The sequence below is a fragment of the Trachurus japonicus genome, chromosome 6 (genome assembly GCF_045865225.1).
Source record: "Trachurus japonicus isolate A0001 chromosome 6, Traja_1.0".
NCBI classification, from domain to species: domain Eukaryota; kingdom Metazoa; phylum Chordata; class Actinopteri; order Carangiformes; family Carangidae; genus Trachurus; species Trachurus japonicus.
The window spans coordinates 12,979,120-12,996,798 of record NC_140912.1 but is presented as its reverse complement, the minus strand read 5'-3'; the positions used below and the strand labels follow the sequence as shown (position 1 = coordinate 12,996,798).

The 17,679-nt window shown below is 43.0% G+C and overlaps 1 protein-coding gene across 3 annotated transcripts in view; it reads right to left on the bottom strand.

The window, feature by feature from the left end:
* Positions 1–3,707: 3,707 nt before the first annotated feature.
* syt7a (synaptotagmin VIIa) overlaps positions 3,708–17,679 on the bottom strand; it is a 67,349-nt gene continuing 53,377 nt past the window's right edge. For all 3 annotated transcript variants that reach the window (XM_085778966.1, XM_085778964.1, XM_085778965.1), the window contains 6 exons: positions 11,025–11,127; positions 8,767–9,034; positions 7,142–7,311; positions 6,666–6,780; positions 5,818–6,017; positions 3,708–4,800 (listed from right to left, as the gene is read on the bottom strand). In XM_085778966.1, coding sequence (XP_085635092.1) covers positions 4,696–4,800; positions 5,818–6,017; positions 6,666–6,780; positions 7,142–7,311; positions 8,767–9,034; positions 11,025–11,127 — 961 coding nt within the window. In that variant the 3' untranslated portion in view covers positions 3,708–4,695. The remainder of the gene's footprint in view (positions 4,801–5,817; positions 6,018–6,665; positions 6,781–7,141; positions 7,312–8,766; positions 9,035–11,024; positions 11,128–17,679) is intronic.

Below are 17,679 nucleotides of genomic sequence, written 5' to 3'. Positions count from 1 at the left end.
ATTAGGAAGTTTTCAGATACTGTCCAGACTGAACAGTAAAAGGAGTCAAAAAGAAAAAAAAAACTGGGGGGAAATGTCATTTATGTGACTGAAGAGTCAGTTTTGAGAGCCTCTACTCAGTGGCAAAGTTGTGGGTAGTGTTGTCTGTGGGTGTCATCTTGATTAAAAGCTCAGGGATCAAACAGTAATTACCCACACCTGCATCTCCCAGTTCTCTTCACCAGGGAACAGAGCCGTGAAGGAAGACAGAGTAATGACTTGACACAAGAAGAGCAGGAGCGAGCGGAGCAAGTCCAAGTCTGAGGAAGTGTGAGGAAAAAGTCTTGACTGGGAGCATCTGACTGCAACGCCGTCACCACGCTGTATTCATGAGCTCAGGACAGTTGGAGGTCATTGCTGACGGCGGTGGTGCCAACAAAACCCAATAAGTTTAGAGGCGTGAGACAGGTGGCAGTATAATAAAGCTGGGATTTGGAAATTGCTTTCTCCTTTATACTGTTTGGCTCTGAGCTCACTATCCGTTTTAATGGTGCCGCTGTTTAACTGCTGGCAGTGACAGAACATAATGTGCGGGACTCCTGATTATTTTATGGAGCGTGAAACTTTCCATGTGATGAAATGTGATATATATATTGTATGTTTCTCACCATTTTTGGAGGTACTAGTTGCCTTTAAGGACTCATGACCTTGAGTGTGACTGGTCACGTATTCTGTTTTGATACCTCATGACGTTTTCTAATACAATAAGAAATGCTTACAGGTGTGATTTTGAAATGATGTCATGTCTCAGAGGCTCTCAGCTGTTTGGGCTCTTAGAGACAAATAAACATTTGGAATCTTTTATTGTAAATTACTTTCCATAAAAATAAATTAATATACTGCATGTGTGTACATATGAAACATTAAATATGTTCTTATTTGGTTTTAAAACAGTGTCTAATGGTTTGTAATATAAGTTGTAAAATGTGCAAGTGCAAGTGTATGGCAAAGGAAGAGTTACTGCTTATCTGCGTAGTGGGGTTTAATGAGGCTCGAGAGAAAACAGAAAGGTAGATTTAGCAATTACTATTATGTTTAGATATGCAGCACTCGGGTTCATTGGACCTCAAACAATAGGGAAGAAAAGCCAATGTCAACAAAACACAAGGGCTAAACAAATTACGTATAGGAACATTTAAGATGAGTCTGTAGTTTTAAAAGGCCAAATGCAGTAGCCTTGCACCCTCCAGTCTACCTCGAGGATCAGTGGCATCACACTGTGCCTCATGTTACTAAAAATAAAGCCATATCCCCCAGTTTACAGGGGCACTGATGACGAAGCATTGTAAACCCCAGTAGCATAGCAATTTATCACTCCTTGAGCAAGATGTAATCTTGGTGAAAGCAAATGGCGGAGGTATTGTGTTGACTCATCACCTGCACACCTGCACACTCCAACCGCATTTGGTTTTCACAGCTTCAGCAACAGCGATCGCCCACTGATTCATTTTTCAAGTTTTGATTGACAAGTCTTTATCCTTGCCTATCATTCTCTGGGTTACTAATGACAGTGCCCCATGTTTTCTATTATTCTTAGCAAGTATTACTTCTGCAAATTGTGTGTCCCCCAGGTCCGAGGAAGCAGATATTGCTCCTTTCTGACCACCTAATGGGAGTGTAATGTGCTGTGACAATGCAGGCAGTGGCTGTCAAAACAGTGGGCCCTGTTCCACGGCTGGCCAATTGTTCTGAAGGGTGCTGGTCTGGATCAGTGCATCGCAGCAGCCAGCACCGAGGCTCACACGAAGCACGCTTTCCAGAACACACATACAGCACACTGCGTAGAGCCCAGACCAGCTTTAGAGACACAATTACTAACCTGGTGCCGAATGGACAACAATTACACCATCCTTCAGTTTGTCCCGTGATGTTTAGCATAAATCAAAAACAAGCTCCAAAACACAGGATCGCATCAAATTATTGCCAGACAGGATAAAATATAATCCACCGCAGGGCCAAGCAAACATGGATTTTGATGGATGCAGAGTAAGAAGGAACAACAAACACCTCATTAACAGAAGCAGTGCTGTCTCGACCCAAAAACAAACTTTTCAGATTTGCTTGCTCAGTCTTACCTGAGAGATGTTTGAAGGGTGAGTCCTCATTTAGAAAATAAAACTAAGCCGCGGCAGTAAAAAGACTGACTTCCTGACAGGATTATGCTTCACAGGTCTCTAAGAAAATACAAAAACTCAGATAGACAGTTACAGTATAGGGTACACTACGAAAGAGCAGATGCCAGTGTGATTGGCTCCTAATGGCTGACAGTCTTCACGTGGCCGCTTTCTGACTGTTTTATTTACGTTACAGAAATGTCGAGCTGAGCTGAATGTGCCTGACAAGCCGGGCAGCTACCAGTACACTCTGTGGTGCTCTCAAGCACTCAGGGAAGAGATAATGTCTAATCTGCTTCTCCAGAATCTCACAGTGGCAGATCAGAGCATCATCTAATATCACACCCGCCGTCTGCGATGCAAAGTCATTCATAGGTTCCAGGAAGAACAAGAGCTCAGAAAAGGCCTCGTTGTTATGTTTCACTTCTCATGATAAAGCAAAAAAAAAAAATGTTTTAAAAATTGCACATCCGCTTTACCGTTTCCAGATATGCACCTATTGTTCAGCATCACGGACTCAGACAGAAGCAGGCAGACTCTGGGTTAGAGCTCTGACCGTACCTGCTGCTGATCAACACATGGTGTAATAACACTGTGGTGTTGGCCGACCTCCATGTGACAAGCAGACGAGCTTGACGTCTCCATCCTGGTCTGACATTTCAGCCTGCCACCAGGAGTCTGGTAGCCGACAGCACACACCTACAGACACACACATACATACACACATTGAGGAAAACAGGAGGAACAAATAGAGGAGGATGAGAGCCCTACATCCATCCTCTGTGTCCTCCACTTCATCTCCAAACCCTGAGACCACAGAGCGGGCGTCGCCTCTCCCCAACTGCTGCTCACCCTTTCAGATACTCCTCCCTTAATTTTTCACCGGTACTATATTCATCATTAAAACTATCGTCATCATTATTATTGTTATTACATTTTCAAAAAGTGCAGATAGAACTTCCCCGTGCCCTCGTTCAGAAGGCAGGGCAGTAAAGGAGGATGGGGAAACAATGGCAGTAAGAAGAGCAAGAAGAGCGCAAGATGAGAAAGAGAAAAGAGAAGAAGATTTCTGCCGAGTCTGAATTGGTGTTGCTCCTGTGAACACACACACACACACATGCACGCACACAAGCGCACACACACATACAAGCAGGCTCAAAGTAACATAACATACCATACACGTCAAACCTGACGGGGATCGAGCCCCGTCAGCACAAAACCAGAGCACAGGGCAGCACAAAGAATTCATAGCATCGATAAACAGACAGAAGTTTACGCTTATGTGCGCCAACAGCACAAACTTTGCTTTTTACTTCTGTTTTTATCTTAACATTGGAAGAAGATTTTAAATTGGTTTCCTCAGTTGGTGATGCTGTGAAAGATGACATCGTCGTATCTTGGGGATTTTTTTTTACATCTTCTTTTTTCTCTCTCCATGTCAGGGCTTTTTTGTCTTGGAAAAATCAGGAGCGATCCATTTCTTAAGTTTATTGTGATCCCGCTTTCCCAATGTCGGAAAGTTCAGTTTCTTTATTTACTTTTTTTAAATCTCTATTTTTGTTGGAGCTACAGCACAGCACCCACAGCACACAGACGACAAGGAGGGGGAAGGGGGTCCAGAACAGAGGGCTTCACTAATATTGTGCCAGAGGAAGAGAAAGGGGGAACAATAAGGAGAAAAAGAAGAGTACAGAGAAGAAAAAAGAAGAGGGAGAGAGAGAGAAACAGCAGTATCAACAATTCCATCTTGAGTTCAGCTGGTTTCATCACAAACGGAGTATTGATTGCTTTCGACAACTTCAGCTGAACATTAAATACCTTTTGAGTTAAAGTAGGGAGGACTGAATTGGGGGACAGGATATTGTACACTTGAGATAGATGACAAGGACGAGGTGGCAAATGAAGAGAGAGGAGAGATGGGAAACAGCAGACTGGCTATGGATAACATACTGTATACTAGCCATGTGTATAGGGGGAGTTCTGCCAATCTATACGCCTAATATATTAATATGTATATGTACATACAGTACATACTGTATAGCATTGTGTACCTGGAGTAGTCATACAATAGGATTATATGAGATTAGATCGTTATTTAAGATTCTCTGTGATCCCACGGGACTGGCACCTTAAATAGATCAGGGGCTGCAGTGCAGTTCAGAACCAAGGGGTCGACAAAGAAACTGAACATCAGACCTCCACAGGCAAAGTGCATAAGGACAGACAGACATACAGACAGTCAGAAACAGGGGAACCATTGGCAAAGTGGTGAGACACAGAAATTAAGACACAGCTGTATGAGAGGAGGGAACAGAAGAAGAGAGAGGAGTCGGAGAGGAGAGGAGATTTCTGAAAGAAAGGAGTTTAAAGGTTTAAGAGAGCAGATGGCTAATTGTACCCGTGTTTCGCAGCCTGGCAGCAAGTCAGTCTTGTGCATAAGGACGGGAGTGGGAGGAGGGGACGGGAGGGAAGGAGGAGTGGAAGGGGAGGGGAGGGAGGTTTGGAGACGGGAAGGGGCCATGGAGGAAGCTGGGCGGTGCGATTAGGCCTTGAGAGCGTGCCACTGGGCGACGTTAGTACGCGGCCGAGCTAGCATGTCTTTCCAGTGCTTCACCTCCGCTGGTCCACTCTTCCATGATAGGTAGATCTGAGAGAGAGGAGGAAGAGAAAGGATGAAGATGAAGACAGTCATATTTAATCTACTGTGTCTGTTCAAGAAGACATGGCGGTCAGTTTTGTTAATGCCCCGAGTCAGCATGACTGATCCATTTTAAAAATTAAATTTACGGCTAAAACTTAATTAATGGCCATCATGAATGCAAGGGACACCTCGCCCACACTGTTCACTGTGAATGCTTGAATAACTTCATCAGTCAGCCGATTCTGCTGCCTGTTGTCAGGCAGTGCACAAACTTACAGTTGAATGACAAGGCCTTGAAAATCATCAGCCAAGCTAGATGAGATCATTGTTACCATCTCATGATTGTACTGTCAGTATGTAGCAGGAGCCAGAAGACACTTAGCTCAGCATAAATACTTAACATTTATTTTACGTATGTTTAAGTCAGTCGTGTCAAAATGGAAATGCTCTAATCTTGGTCATTGGTATCATTGGTATGTTTTAATTTATAAACGTTTCTTAGGTCTGCTTCCCTTATATTTACAAGTAAACTTATCTTGAAAATACTCAAAAAAGTATAATCTCCGATCACAGGACTTCCTAACGTTTTCTTTTCCCAAGGTCAGAATGGAGCTGGAAAAAAACATTTTTTAAATTTGCTGTGGAATGACTTGCAAAAGGACCTGGGAATGAAGGACTGATCGCTCTACAGGCTTTTAAAGACATTTTAAAATCTGTTGTCAAATGGTAAATCAGGATGCAGATGCTTTGACTAACATGTTTTTTGGGAACACTGTAGATAACACTTTTTGGTACTAAATCATTGATAGCGTTTAGTTTTGTGTTTTATCTGTTTTTTAACTTTTATTGTGTTTCACTGTGTTTTACATATGTTTTTAGAGTGTATGTAAATGGCTGACATTTTTTCCCCTGTTCATTCTGCTGCTGCAAGACACTCTTTTAAGAGATTTTTAACCTTAATGAGTAAATTTCCTGGTTAAATAAAGGTAAAATAAAAATAAAATAGGGGGCGACAAGTGTTACCTTGCCGATAACATCATTGCGGCTGAGCCTGTCCTTGTCCATGACGGTGATGATGATGGTGGTCTCCCTCAGCACATGGGCGGGCACTTCGAAAGGGAAGGACTCATTGAAGACGGGGTTCAGACAGCGCTTCATCGTCACTGTTTTCTTCTTCTCTACGCGCTTGTCCTTGTGCATCAGCCACACCTTCACATATGGATCTGCAACACGGACGGAGAGTGCAGTAGTTTACATGAGGCAGAGGATGAAGGTGCACATGGATGGGGTGGGTTTAGGGTCAGGCTTGCAATTACCCTCTTAATTGTTAAAGTCAGGAGGCAGCAGGAAGCAGATAGTTTGAGCTCAAGGTCAACTCATCCCCTGAGCCAGGAAACATACAAATGAGGAAGTATTTATGGAAATAGGGCCTGGGATTTGTACTACCAATTCTGGAGCATTATCATACTCCTGTTGTGGCAGGAAGGGGTAATTTTTCCAAAAATATGCCACAGAAAGCATTTCACAGTGAGACCTGATACTTGCACCAAACTGGGCTGACACAGATTTTGGCTGGGAGGCTGAAGATCCTCATAGATATACAGAAAGAGACAGAGACAGAGAGAGAGAGAGAGGGCAAGCGAAGAGACACTTGACGTAATGTCACCTTGCTGCTGCAGCTATGTGGTGCGACCCGGCTCAGGAGCCAGACGGCAAGTGTCGTCTGCACGGGACAGGTCAGTAAATGTTTGAACACGGAGCCAAAGCTGTGTGTGAAGCCACAGAGCTTCCAATGTCACAAGAAGAGCTTCAGAGCGGTGGACAAGGGCTGGAAAGAGAAAAGACTAAACAAACAAGGATGGAATCTCTACCTGAGGTGCCCCCGATATCCATGGCTTTGAGATTGCGCGCTTTGATGATGTTCACAGTGATGGTGTTGGCACTGGGATTATAGCAGAGAGACACCAGCAGGTCTCCCCGTCTCCCCTGAGGAACACACACACACACACACACACACACACACACAGAAAATGGAGCATGATTCATTCAGTCTGATATCAGATTTCATCAGGGAATATCAAACTCCTCATTGTATGATTTTACGTCACTGCGCTGCCCTCTCTGCTCTAACACCTTGTGCCAAACACAACACCTGGTCCACTGACCAGGATGGCTGATCTGAGTGTGTTCCTCACCCTAAAGTTATATAAATCAAGCTCACATGCTGAGAGTAGACAATGAATAGCATCAGACTCTTTTAAATAAAATGATAATCACAACATTAGAATGAAAACTGCATTTGCCCTGATTTGAACTGACGGCCTAATGGCCAACCCCTCTGTCTTACGCTGCCATCACTGCAGGGCTTGAGCTCCTTCCAGAAGGTCTTTATCTGGCCCAGTTCCACCTTGTTCAGGGGAATTGACACTTCTCCAATGGGGTCATTCCTGCTGAAGCGGTCGTAGTCCAACACCTGAAGGTAGAGCGTGCGCTCTCTCACCTTCTCATAGGGAAACCCTAAACCAGGGGCAGAAACAGATAACAGTGAGGAGTGAGCTAAGTTACAGAGAGGAAAAAAAACCTTCCTGACAGCACAGAGGGAGCGGTGTAATCTGCACCGTGCTAACAGGGCTGAATTTGGCAAAGGCCAAAGTGCATTTCAAAAACTGCAGGAACAGCCAACACTCTCTCAGATGACTGAGATGGATCATTATACTCTGGTCACGAAGAGCCATCACATTCATTTTTCAAGAGCATTGGCCATTGTTCTAATTTTGGAGGGTTTGAGCCTTTTGGACATTATTTTGGTTAATTTAACACTGTGCTGTCATCCGAGCACAATTGTCTTAATGACACAAATTCTGATCATACTGGTGTGATAAACCTCATTGCTCCCCGAATGCCTGCTCCTAAACATCTGTAGTTAACACAGCTAAGGAATATATATACACACATATATATATACTGTATATATATATTTCAGGGTTTAACTGTTAAATTATAGCTTTTTAATATTTTTTTAAATGCCAAACAAGTTTGTTTTGATTTCACACATTCATTGTCGCTTTTCACATAAATCCCACAATGCTGTCTGAGTCTTGAGGAACACTGCCATGGCTATGAATGCTTAATAGGACACGCTGTGTAGAGTAAGTGAGCTTATTTTCTGAGGCTGTAGCTGAGAAGCCACTCTTAACATCTGTCTGTTAAATATAAGGACACAAACTTAGCTTAGCTGCATAAAAGAATGCAACCAGGTGGGAAACAACTCGTCTTGTCCTACATCGTTACACTTAGGTTTTTGTATGGATTGCACAAATGACACATAATGTGTCGATTAGTGAGGTTCAGGTGTGGATAGATGGATTTTTCTTAACTTCAGACAGAGCCAAGAGAGCTGTTTTCACCTTTCCAGTCTTTATACTTAAAGCAGCTCTTGACTGTAGCTTCATACTGTGATTAGTGAAATCTTCGCAAAATGCCTATAGCCTCAAAGAGCTGTGCCAATCTGAGGAAGCTGCAGAAACCTTCGCTCTCAAACCGGCACAGAACATTTTCTGCAAGAATGTTTTAAGGCCCTGAAAACCTGCTCTCTTCATTCAGCTCATATGAACACAAAATTATCTGCCAAACTGTGAACAGTCACGGTTCACATGAGAGATGTCGGCACTTCTACTTTCATTTGCACTGTTCTGTTTTGAAGTGGGAATCGAATGAAACATCACCCACACAGCCCTGATGCAGCAGCCTTTTCAGGGTTTAACTGTTAAATTATAGCTTTTATTTTAGCTTAAATGTTCAGTGTTGCCTATTTAGTTACGAATATTTCATGTCATAGTGACATGCTGAGGATACGAGAGCACGTTTTCAGAGACTTTGACTGGTAAAGTGACTAAATGTAATGGGAAGTGTGTAATACACTAATAATAACCACAGTTCTATGGTGAGTAGCTGCATGGAAATGACACAGACCTTCAAACAGGAAGGTTTCGTTCCAGTGGGGGTTGAGGTTCTTTCTCTTGACCTTGGTTTCCAGCTTGTGCTTCTTGTCAGGCAACAGGTAGATCTTGACGAAGGGGTCGGAGGTGCCAGAGAAGTCCTTGGCCGGGAGCTCCTGGCCCCTGAGGACTTTGACGGTGAGAGTTGTGTTTTGGAAGCTGTAGCCTATGCTGAACTGGATCCGGCCGAGCTTCTCACTGATGGGCCCTTCACCGTCATCGTCCTCTGAACCTGGAGACAGCTGCGGGGCCACAAAGGCAGACAGTCACGTAAATACGAACACTCATTCAAAAAGGCTGAATCCAAGAGCAGACGCTTTTTGTTACACAAGCACGTGCACTCAGACCGTGGCAGAGGGAAGTTTTAAGGGCACGAGATTGTAGCGCCGCATTTCTACCCTGCCACACTGAGGCAGCTGCTTAAAGGCAGAGATCTGTCTGACATTAAGAAGTGAGAGAGTTTAATTTCCTTACTAATGTTCTTAAGAGGCAGGAGGTGCTCAGATTGTAGATAGGGAAGCTTTAGACCACCCACTCTCTCTCGCAGCCACTACGACTGCTTTATCACGGCTGGGTACTAAAAGGCCACTATCTGATAGAAAGCAGCGGACAGAGAGGGGGAAAAGGGGAGGAAGAGACAAAGAGAAAGTGCAGAGGAGAGAGAGAGAGCACTGAGTGAGGGGACATGGAGCGAACAGCCAGGGACGCGCAGCTCAAGGTTGCCTCTCCTCACTCTCAGCTGTGTTTATGGCTGTCTCTTTTCTCCCTGTCGCTCCACCTTCTGTCTCTGTCCTTCATTTTTCTCCCTTTCTCCCTCTAACAATAGCATTCATTGGAACGAAGCAGTGGAGCACTTTGAAAGAGATAAGACAAGCAGTTCATGAGACCAACTTCTCGCAAAAGCCCCCGATGAAACTTTGAGTATGTATAGACTGAGAAGTGGTCTGCCTGCAAACACTCACTGGGAGCATTACCTGAAATAGCTGATTACAGAATTTCAAAGTGACAAAGACGGACTCGCTCAGAATTTGTCAATATGGGTTTCAGAAGTGACAGGCAGAGCAAGTGTGAAATATTCCAAGTCTAATTTATCAAACAGTGTGAGTCACCTTGGATGGCTTGTCTCGCTTGATTGCCACTGTGGGAACTGGCTGTGTGTGTTTTTTTCTATAATGACTCCGTTATTACCATGTGCAGCTGTAAATCAACCAGTGCACGGAGGGTGACTCGGCAGCATTAACCCTACCTGCTGACATAGAATTACCTCATATTGCACAAAGTTATGTGGACGTCTGAATATTGAACATATACACTTGGTCATCACTAAACATTTCACTCTCAAACCACAGGCGTCAGTGTGATTCCCTCACTTCCTCCGGGAGGTCCTGCCATGACATTTTGGACTCTGGCTGAAAGGATTTGCTTCCATTCAGCTGCAAAAAGCATTAATGAGGTCAGACACTGATTTTGGCTGATAAAGCCTGCCGCACAGTCGGCGTTTTGATTCATAGCCAAAGGTGCTGGACAGGGTTGAGTTTAGGACTCGAGTCCAGTCAAGTCCAGCTCTTCTATGACAAACTGGAACTGTCATATCAAGGTCAGTTTACTTATCAGGAGGAGACTCAACCTGAAAAAAAAAAACAGCTGCACAGTGTCCTCTGTGCCTCTGGATGGATTTTTTCAAAACTCTCAGAAAAATAACCCTAGAGTTGTCATCTGTGTTTACAAGTTTAACACACTGTACTTTCTGTTCTTTTATACTGGGAACATGAAATTTGGTCGACATTTGCCATGTCTCAAGGATCCAACTCCAGTCCTTCCTTTCACTTTCAATTAAAATGTATGGAAGATCAACAATAAATTCCTGCAGTGTTCCTTTAAGATGGGTGGGAAATATATGTTATTCATTTTGTCAACAAATCCCATGACAACCCAAAAACCAGCAATGATTTGAACCAACAGACAAATAATGTCAGTGTGACATAAATGACTTATCTGTGCCACAGAGCTCCACTGTTGTAACCATAATCCTAACACTAACTCTGAAACCTTATTGACACTAAGCTAACCTAACTTGTATCAGTCTCCAGTACCTGTAACTATAGGGCCCAAACCAGATTAGGACCCAAAGCCAGAGGCATCCACATACCTTTGGACATAATATAGCATAAACTGAGATTTACCAGCATAAGTGACAGTGGGATTGATGAGTGGTGGGACAGAGGGTCTTACCATCACCATGTCTCCGGTGAGGGAGTTGGCCAGGTCAGTTACGGAGGAGTGACCGTCAGCATCAGGGGGTTGGCCCTTGGGGCTGTTAGCTGGCTTGTTGCCCCTGTAAGCAAAAGCACAGTTTGACGCAGAGGAACAACAGTGAGGACATGAGCTGAGAAGCTAACTCATCTCCAGAAAGAGAGAATGTCTGAGCACACAGGGAGTCCAACCTCCACCTGTTTGGCGCTTGAACACCGCCTATCTGAAATGACCAATTGAGTCCAAGTTTGCTTTGGATAGAAGTCGCTTCAAAGCAGATTGTACTTTCTCTAGCTATCATGAGCAAAGCCAAATAAAGTCTCCCAGAGATTCCACAGATTAACGTCGGGCGCTAGAACTGAGGACATTTGATGCAGTGAGTTGTCTTTGATGAAAACTTGGAATCTGAGATGACTATACATATGTCCAGTGTGGCAAACATCCATATCTCTAACAGGAAAGTTACCTCCACTAAGTAAACAAGCACCTTTTCAGACAGAAGACAAAACAAAGCCACTAAATTTGAAATTGATAGAAACCCATCAGTTATCCCCATTACCCCCAGAGCTCGTCAACCCTTAGTTAGTCCCTCTGAGACATTAACATGACATACATGTATAATGACATGTATAGCAACAGGACGTTACTATATACACAGTAGACAGACATGTATAGCAACATATAGAGGACCAGACGTTTAACAGGACAGATGTTAAAGTGTGTGTGTCTTTAAATCTCTCAGTTATTAACTTTGCATCAACAACACAAAATATTTAGAAAAACATAAAGGAGAGGGCAGAGATCTCCCATGGCACAGCTGATACTTAGGTACAAATGTTAATAGATGTTAAGTTTAGTTCCTTCACATGAGGATTGTTGAAAACATAACATTAAAGTAGGAGAAAAACCTCTATGTTCATACATCATGAAAACAAGAAGAATCACAAAGAGTAAAGAAAAGGAAAACAGCAAAAGAGGAAACAAAATGTTTAAAAAAGAGAGAGAGATCAAAAGAAACATGAGAGAAAGGATAGAACAAGAAAGAGGCAAATGCAAAAAGTCCTGGCCAATGCAATATGACACATTGGACACACAGCACTCCATAGATGACTGCTCAAGGCACATGGAGAGGCTGAACACTGAAACACCGTTAGGCAAGAAACAAACAGTAAATAGAGAAGAAAAACAGGAACGGAGACACTAAGACAGAGAAAAGAAATGTGCAGATGCAGAGAGGATGCTGCAGACACACAGACTGGACAGAAATCATAAAGACTCTAGAAAAGATAGAAGGTTTAACAAGTAATGTAAGAAAGAGAAAAGCAAGCTGAAATTATTTTTTTTTCTGTATTAGAAGAGATAGCAAGTATTAATAGCATGAACAGTGAGGTTACAAAAAACCAAAACCAAAACAGAGTGAGATTGTTACAAACACCAGCACATTAGAGAGAAAAAACAGAGCTGCAAGAAAAGATAGGGAATGAAGGAAGGAAAGCCTGGAAACACAAGAGAGGCTTAGTTTGGTCAGTCTGATAAGTATCAAAGAATAAGAGACAAAAAAAATAAAGAGCTATGCACACACAATATCTCTAACAGGAGACAAAGGGGCATACATGCTAGAGGGAGAAAAAGACCACAGAGAAGAAAAGAAAAAGACAATAAATACAATTGATCACCAAGAAGAAGAGAGAGAGAGCAAGAACCTTTGTTCTCTAAGTGGAGAGCTCAAAATAAACGAAGGATGGATATTGAACGAAAGAGAAATAAGATGTAGATATACCATACAAAAATATCATCGAAAACACAAAAAGGGACAAATAGTAAGAACATAGGAAGTGCACATTTAGAGTGTTACAAAGAGGGCGTTGATAAATAGAAGTAATGACTACAAATGATACAAGTTCACTTTAACTCTAACCCGATTTTCCAACCATTTAGCAACACTCTAAAAGTGTGGATTGGGGACACAGGGGCCAAAGCACGAACGGGCATTGGCTACATGTGCATATATAATATATGCAAGTAGTTGTCACTCGGAGAGTGAAGGCAATGCCTTGGACAGGCAGGAAACAAGGAGCCCATAGCAAGTCTGTCTGTCTGGCCAGCATTAAGCTTTTCACTGAGAGAATGTGTATGTCTCATGGATCGTAGTATTTTTTTTGGGTGCTCTAAACTGCAAATTTGGATGAGAATTGATGTTGAATGCAATAATGTGTACATTTTTGCAGAAGACAAGGACAGAACCAGGGGAAAATATACTGACAAATAGACAGACAGAAAAAGCAAGCAAACAAGACAAGCAAACAATCACTTCAACCAGCAAAGGAACCAGAGCGAGACGGGGGGGAAGGAGGGATGTTAACCATTGAGAGAAGGGAAGGGAATATTTATCAATTGGTGTTAGTTACATTAGTTGCCAAGGGAGGTAAATGCATTTTCAGAAGCCTGGTTATTTATTTATTTTCTTACACAGACTCTAAACTGCAGGCAACGGGTTTGAGAGGAGAGGAAAGGGCTGAGTAAAAAACACTAAACCAAGATCTGAGAATGAGCTCAAAGGAGCTCTAAAGCTCGGAGAGAGACTTACGTCTTGATGTAAAGCAAGGCACCTCCCTCCTCCTCCACCTCCCAACTATCGATGGGGGAGTAAACGTCTTCAATTATTCATTCTCCTTCATGCTTCATTCAGGGGTTCAGTGCATTCTCAGGTAAGAGCGAGTGCAGCCAGGGAAATGGCCTTTACCAGCCCTGCTCTACAGCACCTGAGGTGGTCCTCTGCTCCAGCGCTGCCTCCAGGCTGTTTAAAGAAAAGCGGCTGGGGCTGCCTCCAGATCCTACAGTTTCTGAAGAGCGTCATGGATTTAAAGTGAAGATTGGTTTCAAATTATTTGAGATCTTTAAAAAAGCAGCATTAATTATGGCAGATGGTCATACTACAACTGCTTCTTTCTCTCTGACCCCTTGGGGGCTGATGTGGAAATTTATGCTTTAGAGCCTGCAGTTGTCTACAGTAACCAGTGGGAGGCAGAGTGGACTCGAGTTCAGATCAGATTCTCCCACAGCTAAGGCACAGAAAGTGGGCTGTTGGCATAGCAACGGCTCTAGAAACACAGACCATACATATGGGGGGGTTTGGGGTGTTGTGACAAGAGGTTGTTGGGAGTGGACGCAAGGGAAGGGTGTACATATTTGGAGGGGTGCAGCAAACAGGCAAACACACTGAGAACAAAGAAGATAAGGTATAGGATATATGACAGGTACGGGTGAGAGCCTCGCAGACACACACATTCACATGAACAGACATATGGAGGCAGGCGGGGCCACTTTGGGTTTCACCGTCCTGTGATACTATCCTGTTTTGTTACCTGACCGAGGGCCAGCAGCTCGAAGAGAGGGGGAGGGGGAGGGAAAGACACTCCACTTCTAGGCTGGAGAGAGACGCGAGAAAGAAAGCCCAACCCAGCCCCAGCTTTTTTTTTTTTCTTTTTTTTTCTTTCCCCAGACACTCAGACTCCCCACCCCTCTGCAAACATGTCACACTCAAACAAACACGCTCGTATGAGACCATGAAATGATTCATTTCAATGTTTGTGCTAAATTTTATATCCGTCCACTAGATCTGTCATTGTTCAGGGGCCACATCATACTTCCCAAGATCATTCACAGTCAAAGCTGCGGCAGCGAAGCAGCACGCCGCTGCTTACATAACTTCATCATCCACATGAAACACATGTACTTTCACACTGGAGTCAGCCAGTCAACCCCTGCTGCTGCACTTCTCAAGCCATGACCACAGATTCTGCTGCGGCACATAAATGTGGATGTTTTCACTGCTGACTAATTACTTCCTACGATCTGGAACTGGAAATGAGTCTAAAATAGCTTCGTTTACTGAAATCCCATTTCAGGAGGATGCAACAAGGGAGGTGCTAAATGCTGCTTTTTTTGTATTTGCTGCTTTCACTGAACTCCAAATGGAAAAATAGAAAACAACAACACAATTCAGTCATTGCCAATTGTGGGTCTATATAAATACTGTTATATGTCTATTTTATTTTTATTAGAAGACATATATATTTTTTAGCTTGCATAGTTTGGATTAGCACCGTGGCTGGCAAAAAAAAAACTCCCCAAAAGAATCATATCCAAAGAAGTGTTTAATGTTGTTACCGTTCAGAACCTCACCTCCCTTTATAGCCTCCCAATACTCTCTGCAATTTAGCAGTCATTTCTTCGAGCTCAAGCAAAACATCTAACTTCTCATCCCAGGGAATTTCAGCAAAATGAAATCATCACAACATTTTTCAAGTCCATTAAAACTCCGAACACGAGTCTACTAAATGTTTTGAAAATTCAACGATTGCCTCTGACGTGGAGGCTGCTGCAGATGTGCCACCTGTTCTGAGGCAGGACACAGGAGTCCCAGGTTAATGCTCCTAATAGCTCGCCTCCCCAACCGCCATCCATCTATCTGTGTGTATGAGACGAGCATGTGTAGCAGCATGTACCTGCTGGCTAGAGTGCTGCCTCCAGCTCTGCATAACACAGGGATGTGCAGAGTACAATGAGCACTCCCTCCTACTACTCTCATGGAAGGAAGATGGATTTGCACTCTGAATTTCCTCTCATCCTCCCCTGACATATGGATGGATAAAAGTATGAATGCACTCCCCTCCTCCTCTTTGCTTTGTGGCTCCTTTTTTTTATATTATTATTTTTTATTTATTTATTTATTTTTGCCCGTCTTAGTGTTATCTTCTTTCCCCCTCTCTAAGCATGTAACTGAATGCATCTCAGCATTCCCCCTGTGATGTGAGGATGAGCGGGGTGGCCACAGGGAGCCAAAGCCTCAGGGGCAGTCTTAACCAGAGCCCCTGAAGACTCTGCTGATTAGTCGGGCACACAAAGCCCCTGTCACAGGAGGAGCACTGTGTCCAGCTATCAGAATGTACCATAATCAATTTACATACTACATGTTCATACACACATTCAGATTATATCACTGGGAAGCATTATGACAGCAGTTTTTTTTTCTATTAATAAAGAAAACAAGGCTTAACTGTACTCTATACTATGTGTGACCTCAGAATGACCTATCTATACATCAGCCTATAAACACACCATCCTCCATGATATGACATGATTAAACTCCTCCTACTCAGACTAATGCATTTAGTCGTGATGTCATTTAAACACACATTTATATTGATTTAAGTAAAAGGTCAAAACTGCCTATTTATCATAGCCTTTTGTGTCAAGTTCAAGCTAAGCAATATAATAAGCTCATCAATTATGGAGCAATATCATATAGCCCACTTGGCAATTAATGGACACTCAGAAGAATCTAAGAATACATCGCATCTTTGAGGCAGAGAAATCTACAGCTATATCTATTAATATCTGCAAGATGTGTTCAGAAACGAGAAACAACTCTGCTGGCTTACTCAAAATGATGTAACATGCATGAATGAATAATTGAAAGACCAAAGGCAAGTGGATTTAATGTCAATGTGGCACAAGGACGTATCCCGCCTCCTCTGTCCTGCGCCTCCATCCTCATTGGTTCGTTGGTTTGCTGCTCAGAGAGAGATCTAGATTCAAAGCTCTCGGGGATTGTGTCACTCTTTATAGCAACAGTGGAGGAGAACCTACAGTATAGGTTCACTGAATCGAAACAGAATTGTACAAGTGAAGACCAATGAGGCATTAACGAGGCACTCTAACATCCTAATTAAGCTTTCTAAGATCCACAACCTATGGATGCCTGCATATAAACATCTCAGCATGTGTGGCCCCACAATCTAAGCAACACACAATTTTGTAATCCATCCGATTTCCTCAGCTATTTTACTGCACAGACTTCCCTCCCTGTCTCTCCCCTGCGAGTGTGTAACCTTGGTGGAAAAGTCTCTATCCCCACCACCAGCTCCGGTGCCTTTCAAACTGTCAGTCAGCTGCTGCCTCACTTCATAAACAAATGGCCGCACAGAGCGCTTTCATCCAGCGATCGCGCACACAAGGTCAGGCAAGGAGCGTAATGAATATCACGCACTATAACACCTTCTCATGGCCAGTGGGGATAAAACTGTGTTTGTTTGGCTTGCCTTCCGCTATGGCCAAGCAACAATGAAGCATGGACACACTGCTGAGGGGTAAATGAAAAGCCTCTTTGTTGTTATTTGTGGCAACATGGTGTTTAGCATTGCTGTTTCCAGCAGTGGAAGAGGCTCTCTGATCTTCTACATAAGAAAAAATACCAATACTACAATGTAAAATATTCCAGTACCAGTAAAAGTCTTGCATTTAAAATCCTACTTAAGTTAAAGTTCAGAAGCACCAGTAAAATGTATTTTCTCCTGTTAGTGTCAGATTATTATTTTTTCTTTTTAAATAGTAGCAATGATACATGATACATCAATGTGAAATAGGTTTTTTAATGGTGTACCAGGTGGAGCTATAGTTTTACCTATTTAGTTAGAGAGTTTAGTCTGGTGGAGCCCAACCCCAGGGTGGCATCACCTCTAAAACATCATAGGATTAATCTGAGGGGTTGTGAGATGATAAATGGAGAAGAACATAAGTTCTATGACACAGATTTGTATTCATATTTTATAAGTTAGTCTAAAATTTGTCT